Source organism: Ostrinia furnacalis, unplaced genomic scaffold (assembly GCF_004193835.3).
Source record: "Ostrinia furnacalis isolate ACB-3 unplaced genomic scaffold, ASM419383v2 OfSCF0313, whole genome shotgun sequence".
Taxonomy (NCBI): Eukaryota; Metazoa; Arthropoda; class Insecta; order Lepidoptera; family Crambidae; genus Ostrinia; species Ostrinia furnacalis.
Window position 1 is genome coordinate 272,608 of NW_021130552.1, and position 8,595 is coordinate 281,202.

At 34.6% G+C, this 8,595-nt stretch overlaps 1 protein-coding gene across 1 annotated transcript; it reads left to right on the forward strand.

Moving 5' to 3' along the window:
* Positions 1–714: 714 nt before the first annotated feature.
* Positions 715–3,905, forward strand: Pex16 (peroxisomal biogenesis factor 16). The gene is made up of 2 exons (XM_028313557.1): positions 715–2,227; positions 2,767–3,905. The coding sequence occupies exon 1, from the start codon at positions 900–902 to the stop codon at positions 1,887–1,889; it is 990 nt and encodes a 329-aa protein (XP_028169358.1). The 5' UTR covers positions 715–899; the 3' UTR covers positions 1,890–2,227; positions 2,767–3,905.
* The last annotated feature ends 4,690 nt before the right edge of the window (positions 3,906–8,595 follow it).

Sequence of the window (8,595 nt, forward strand, 5' to 3'; positions counted from 1 at the left end):
TAAAGTTTTTATTTTCCGATAGCCAAACGTTTCTCAAATGTAAAGAGAGTATTATTACTATTACTATTAGAATTAAATTACGCTTCAATTTGTTATAATGAGAATTTTGGCAAACAACAGTAATGGACATGACAAGGAAATTAGAAAAACGACTTTTGATTAAGTTTTTCTACGGTATTATTTGTAGTTTCTGCTATTGTAATAGCAAAAACAAATAAAACTTTTGATGAACTTTCCCATAAAAATAGTTTTATACAGATAGATATAAAAAAACATGTGTTCGCCTGCCTGGACACAGAAAATTTACTGTTTCGGCGAAATACCCGCCTCCCACTAGGACCGACCATCTGGTGAAGGTCGCGGGAGGTGCCTGGATGCGAGCGGCAGGGCCGGTCTTTGTGGAAATCCTTGGGGGAGGCCTTTGTCCAGCAGTGGACGTCTTTCGGCTGAAACGAACTGAACGAACGAAACGAGACAAAAAGCACTTGCCAGTACGACTGCCAGAGATGTCAACGTAGACAGGAAACAAAAATATTTGCTTGTGTTGATGGTCTCACTCAAGTTGAGTGACTCAACTCGTTTTGCGTGACCTATACTATTTTTTTATTTAGATCTTGGCTGAATGTGCAAACCATGCGAAGCCGTAATAAAAAAAAACTAATTCGTGTCAGATTTGACAGCACGTTGAATGACAGTGGTTGTCAATTTTTAATAGCTTTTTGTCTGTGGTGTTTGGTTTTTCGGTCATCATTTTGGTTCGACTGTTGAAAAATAATTTATTGATCGAGTCACGCTCTTATCACTAATGGGTTGTTGGTTATCTTAGTAAAAAATAATTACTGTTACTACATTGAGTACACGGTGATATTGTTTACGGGCTACGGCTAACATAATTCAAAATGAACAAGAAGTATTCTCCATCAGAACTGTACGAACTTTACAAGAAGTGGGTGATCAGCAACCCCAACGTTGTGACCGATGTTGAGACGGTGGCAACATGGTCGTCTTACTTCGTCGCCGGTAAGATAAACAAATCACCAATCGTATCAGAGTTCGTCTACGCGGTGTCTAAACTTCTTGCTCTATTCAACGATAGACTCATTAGAGAAGCCTACGGCAATGAAGTTCAGTATTACGGGCTGCGGGAACAGATAAAGATATGGCTGACCGTGATTCACTATTGTGAAGTGCTTGTTGAACTGGTGGTCAAGCACAAGTACAGCTCCCGAGCTAAATGGACAGTGGCTACTCTTCTACAGCTGTTCAAGTGCTCCTCGGCGCTCATTCTCCTGTACAAGTATAAAGAGATGCCGATATCGCACCCGCCCATCCCTATGCTGCAGAGGAAAAAATTCACAGAGGGCAAAGAGACTGACGAGAACTCCAATGCATTCTTCACTCTACGGAGGTCGGGCCGAGTGGTGCGCCGCGTCGAAGGCGCGCCCCCGGTGTCCTTCCGCGACTGGCAGCCCATTAAAATCAAAGAAGACCATCCCAACCCTAACATCAATCTCAAAGATCTAATGTACGCTGAGACTCTCCATTTGCTAAAACCCCTCATACATCTTGCTGCCATGAGAGTATTTGGCTCAAAGGCATGGAAGCAATGGTTCATTGCTCTCGGACTTGACTTGGCAAGTATGAAGCTATACAACAGACATGTAAACAATTTGCCATATGAACAAAGAATAGAAATAAGCCGTAGGAAGTTAGGAATGATTCTGTACTTGCTAAGGAGTCCGATGTACAATGGATACTCACAGAGAGTTATTGAGGGTTCTCTTACATCCCTTTCAAAATCCATCCCACTGGCTTCATTCATTGTTAGTCCAATTATACAATATTTGAATCATTGGCAAGAAATCTACTTCTATATGTGGGCTTCATAAATCAATTTATCCGTTATAAGGTGTTGTAAATGGTGGTTTTGTTAGTATTTAATCCAAGTTCAGGGGATACATTTTATAATCTATCATTTTCATAATTCCACTGCTTATGTTTTGATAACATTCGCCAAATTCATATCTCTTCAAATAATGTTTGTATTGCTTTGAAGGATTTTATGTATGTAGGTATAATTTAATTAAACAATTTTGTGTACCTGCAACATTTTTAGTTTTATATCTTCTGTGTTTAATACATTATAATGTTTAGGGTTGTGTTGGTAGTTTATACCAACCTTTGCTGTGCAAAAGTCTCCCTTCAACATAACATTCCTCTTTAAGTTATTATTAATAACTTCCAGGCGGTAAATGATAGACGAGCAGCACTTTCACACTTTTATTGATTACAAAAATCACAGCGAGCAAGAGCTCCGATCAGTTCGATGTCTTATTTCCGACTGACGCTCCGACATTGATTTCCAGTATAAGTCGATCAAAACAAGTTCACAGTGGTGGGGAAAACGGAAACGTTAAACACCACCTGATGTTTTGAGAGACTTATTGATTTTACATTTAATTAATAATTTTGTAGACATATTTATAAAATAGTAAATGATGTAAAATAATTATTCATGCTTATTAAAATACAATATAAAATTTATAACAAGTTTATTATTTAACAAGTATAAGTCGATCAAAACAAGTTCACAGTGGTGGGGAAAACGGAAATGTCTTGAAACACCACATGATGTTTTGAGCGACTTATTGACATCATATTTTATTAATTAATTTTGAGAAATACATTTAAAATAGGAAATGAATTAAAATAATCAATCATGCTTATTAAAATAGAATATTTAATTTATAACGTGTCTTATCTAACATTATAAGCGAAAGTGATTCTACTAGTGTGAGAGCAGGAGGAATTTTCATTCATTGAACCTTTGTTTTTGTTTAACCCTTGAAAATATACCTATGCCTGTCACGATTATGGTGATTATGGTGTTATAGGAATTCTACTAATTTTCAATACAAAAACACATTTTATTTACCTATACAGTAGAATCTCGATTAACCGGACTTCGATTATCCGGATATCCGATTGTCCGGACTCATTCTTCATGGTTTCTAATTACCGATTCAGGATCTGGACCCATAAAAACCGAAGGCGCTGCCAACGTAACATAGTACGGACGTCTTTTTGGTTCATTGTTAAAAGAAATGGATGTCCAAATTGTCCAATGGTCTAAAATTTAGATTTTTAGCCTCTAAAATGATGTATTGAAAACCCTTTCTGTTGTGTGTAAAAAGTTAATTATTGTTTGATTTTACTTTGGAATCGATTATCCGGATTTTCGATTATCCGGACCACCCCTGGTTTTAATTGATCCGGATAATCGGGATTCTACTGTACATTATCTTATATGCTGAGCGATAAGACATTTGTAAAAATTGTGTATGTTATAAAATATTGATTCAATTAACTCCAACATTTATTATTTGAATCTGGAAGTGTGAGAAAGTGATATTTCAAATATTTTATCAATAACAACGTTGAATCTTTAAATTATATGTAACAATATTATTTAACCAGAGGTCAAAAACTTGCAATTTAACAAAAATATTGACAATTTTGACAAGGTTTGTTTGTATCCCTGTTATAATTAACTATGTAAAATATACATACATAATTTACACATGTTTATTTACATATTACATAAAATGTATTGGCACTGGCTATGCTATAACAAACAGCGAATGCAGGTACTATGTTACCATGTTTAGTATTGCAATGTTTATGTTTTGAATAGCGAAAATATTATTTTTGTAGAACTTTCAAGCTTTTTTGGCAAGTCAGAGACAAGACAAACAAACGGAGGTTAGGACGATAATTATTATTATGTTATTTTTTTATGGGTGATGGAATTGTGCTGGTATTGCGTAAGATTCATCGAGCTGTAGGCTAAGTTTATACAGATATGCATTGTAGACAATATTAATAAAGCCTTTGTTATTGAAAAATATTTCTTTTTTATAATTGAACAATACAAAATGTGTGTTTAGGTATGTAGTACTTATTATTATTCTGTGGTTTAGGTTACATTAAACTGCAATTTGATGATGACTGGACTGCTAAAGACCATTAGAGTATAATTACAATAAATGAAACCTGTATAAAAATCTTGTTTAAGTGACATTGAATACGAAAATATACAAGCTCCATTGCACATCTTGTACTCATTCATGTGATAGTTATGACATTTTTATATAGATTTTTACTTTTTTATGTTGTAAGTCAACTACACTCGGCATCAAATAAATCGCACCTCCCGCGACAAGCAGGGTTGCCAGATATCAGCTAACTCAATTCGCCTAATTTTTCCTACCGAGTAGCCTAAATCGCCTAATATTTTTTTTTCCTGAAGTAGCCTAATTCGCCTAACATTTTGAGGTAAGTATACAAAAATACATATCAAATCGACACATTAATGACAAACACAGTGGGTCTAGACAAAGTGCAAATTATAATCGCAAACCAGTCGAAAAGTGGTCGAAAGCCCCTTTTTTGTATGGAGTTTTGACCATGAAGCTACAGATAAAAATGGAGGCCACACTCCGAATACCTACTTGAAGCACAAACTAAGTATCACTATCTCGCTCTCTGTGGGCAGACTCGCTCTTTCTAAATAAACAAAAAATATAAAATTGCTCAAATTCAATGAAACCAATGTAAAATCTTTATTTCTTGACATAGGTATCATTAAAAATGATAAGCGTAATTACTGGTAAAACGTTTTAGGAAGAAATTACTGTAATAAATGTGAAAAATGTTTACAATGATCAAATGTCGGAAATCACGAAATAAACACTTACGCGTGGAATCTTATGTCACTTCCAGGACACCACGTACTACCGCAACCACGCACTACAAAATTTTGCACCAATTCTTGTGATAAAACAATGATTATTTCCTGTAAACAATCTCAAACGAAATTAACTGCTTAATAAACAAAATAGTAAACAACCGCCATGATGGGCCGGATTGGGCCGATGTTGCCACATGGTACCGATTACCCAGGAATTGGGATTGTAATTCCCTGATTCGCCAACACATTAAGCCTAAATGGCCGACAATTTTGTGATTTTTTATTTAACTAGGTAATCTTAGTTTCAAATATTAATTATTTATTTGTTTAACTTCTGATTTGGTTAGTGAATTGGCTATTTCGAAGAATTTACAAGGAGATTTAAATCAGAAGATAGCAATACTACAGTTCACACTAAAAAGAGAGGTAGGGCCGCAGAGAGCGAGATAGATATAAGTAGGTATTTGACTCAAGTTTTTGTTCCAACTCTGCCCTCCATTTTTATCTTTAGCTTCATGCACACACACACACACACACACACACACACACAAAACCTGTCATTTCCTATATTGCGGCCATGTTGTTTTGTGTATTTATATTGCGTGTAAATAATAAAAAAAACTTAGAAAAAAATTGACGGATTTAGTATGGAGTTTGGACTTTTTAGAGTAGTAAAAGGGGGTAGGGGTCATTTTAAAAAACTAACTGAATTACAGAATACTAGGTTAGGATTTATTTTCCAAGGTAATCCTGAATTAGCCTAAATAGCCCGATCTTATTTTCTAGGTAGCCTAAATGGCTACCGGTAGCCGTTTGCATTTTTTGGTCGCCATTTGACCCCCAGAGGTAGCCTAAATGGCGATAATTCGCCTAATCTGGCACCACTGGCGACAAGCACTTATCAAACGTATGCATCCCCACTTCCCACCAACATTGGTACCATTTGAAAGCCTAGTTCTAAACTTCATTTCATTAAAGGAAAGGTTTTTACCCCAAAAATGTGTCTTTACAAGGATCCAGAGTCACTTCTTCAAAAAAGAGGTAGTTACGCTATAGCCATTTTTTATTACCTACTATAAAACTTAATTTGGGATTAATTGTGATTAATCGCTATCCATCTGTTAAAGAGGACACGTGAGATCTTTATTTGGTTTTATAACCATAAAAATTGGTCTAATTGATCCCAGAAGTGAGTTCAAAGTGAGGTCTATTTTCAAGTCACATTTATGGTATATGTTAATCATTTATTTAGAAATGAAATGTATTTTTCTGTAAGGATATTTATTGGGCTTTAAAATAACACCAATATTGTTGGGGTACCATGATTGTGTCAGAAGAAAATCTTTAAAGTTCGCGTCGCGGAAGGTGCGGTTTATTTGATTTTGAGTGTATTTCACATAGAATCCCATTCACTATTCGAATTTCTGTCTGTGTGTTGATACCATCATAATGGTATAGTAATAGATAATGCGAGAGAATGATTTTTATTTTTACACAATAGTAACAAATGAATGTACGTACAGCAATAAATAAACTCATCAAATATTTACATAATTACAGAAGATTAAAATGTGATTAATTTGCATTTTCTGACATGTTTTTTTGTGATTATTTTTCAATTAGAATTATCATAATCATTACAGTCTGCATTCTGCAATCTTTTTGTACGAACTTTGTTATTATTTAAGTACATACGACACCTACCTATGTAACCGTTAGTACTTTTTTACTTGTCATGTTATTCTAAGGGACAGTGGTATATAATAAAAACATTCTTAATTCAGTAACTAGTTTATTTATTTAATTGAATATGTATGTTTAAATAATGTTACATCATTAAAAAGTCCTAAAGACTATTTCCAAAAAAACAAAATACACTTATCTAAATACTCATAATACTATTACATTTTCAAATCTATAAAATCTCGCTGTAATACGAAGCCAGTGCAAAATCATTGATGATTAGCAATTTTAACACAATTAACACTATTAATATTGTCACCCTCCTTATGCAGTCGAGTAATAAACGTAGTATACATGATTTGTACATAAAATTTACGTAAATAATTAATTAATAGTAAAGTAAAATTCGTTCAAGTTATATAATATATATTCACCTATCTACTTGATTTAATCATATTAACTTTTCCAACAAAGCTCCTATGACACAATTTAAAACAACTTTCCAGAGAAGTGTGAGAAAATATATTAGGTCTGTCATACTGTATAACTTAAATATTGTGATAAGAAGTGAATTTTACTGATACACACAAGGTGCAACATTGCAATAAGTACAACAAATTTTTCATTTCTTTTAGTCATTCTGGAAAGCCTTAGCGAATAAAAACTTAATGATGGATTTGCCTTCTATTCCTTCTCCAACCTAATGTACTTAAAATAAGGAATAACATACTAAATTAAAGTTGCATATGAAAATAAATGCTCAATCAAGCATCACAGCTCTCTGGGAGCGCAATTTAATTTAACTACAAAATTAAAATAAACATTCAAACAGGTTTGTTATTCGAAACTGATCTTAAAATAAGGGATAGTTTTAAGATCTTGGAGTGATAGTCCATATTTTAACAGAAACAAACAACAAACTTGAGTTTTCATGTTAAATAATATTAACTTTACCTTTGAAATCAATTTCAGTATTTTTTTTGGAATGTCTTTCTGAAATGGACGAACGAGCTATTTTTTTTAAATAAACAACTAATGTAAATAATTTTAAAATTTCTCTTAATTTGAACAGGTGTGTAGGAACATTTCGGCATTTTCTAAGGTAAAGAGCTAATATTTTTATAAGTAAATCCAGAAATCAACGTGTTACTTCATGCTTGTGGGACGACAGTGGTCACAGGTTGACATTATCTAAGCATGTTGCTGTAATTACAGTATTTACCTACTTATAAAAAAAATTAAACTAATTTAGGACCTAAAACATGGGGCCGTAGTTGAATGTTCACTGCTCAGAAACGTTCGTGTTTCTCCCGAGAGTTGATTTAGCATAGGCGCAGATCACCGATTTTTTGTCGGCCGATAGTTTAGTACTTTAGTCGAGCAGTTAATCAGTATGGGCATGTATGGACGATGTCATACAAATTAAAATCGGACCCAAAAATATTATTGGCAGGTATAGTCTGGTCTGTGAGCACGTAGAATTTTGTCCAATGACCCCTAGCTACCCATCCTTATCCCTCGCGCGTAATTATATTGCTGTCGCGACTGTGCGACTGGCACCCGCAGTGAGTGTGCGAGCGTGATAGACCGGGCTTTAGTTGCTCATAAGATAGGCCCCTTTATTGATATTTATTGTCCGCGGTGCATAATCTTTTCTTAAAGGTTTTAAACCTTTGTTTGTCACCTGTCATCCGCTTTGCAATGGAGGGAAGTCGAACCTTAATTTCGAACTCCTCCTATGTTCTTCTGATTAATTTTGTTGCGGGTCCAATGACAGTTTAACTTTCCCCCTGGACAAACTTGACTTTCATTGGTTGGGTTTTTGTGGCGGTCAAGCTGTAGATCCTGGCTACACAGGAGTTGCAGTGGTGGGAACGAGAGGTGGGCCCAACCCAACTATAAGTTGGTGGTCTGCGCCTAGTCTTACCGGACGACCTTTTGAGATTACTTACAAGTTACAACTACGCTGCGCCCCAAACAATTATATTACCATATAACTAAATTGTAGAATTCGCGTATAAATAAACATATTTGATGCCTGTAGCTCCAGGCTAGCCATTCGATGTGTTTTAATTATTCAACATGCAATTGTGGCAAACTAATAACTTTTTTCTGAAGATGTTAGGGACAAGTTGGTATAAGTTTCTACTTTTCAACTGAAT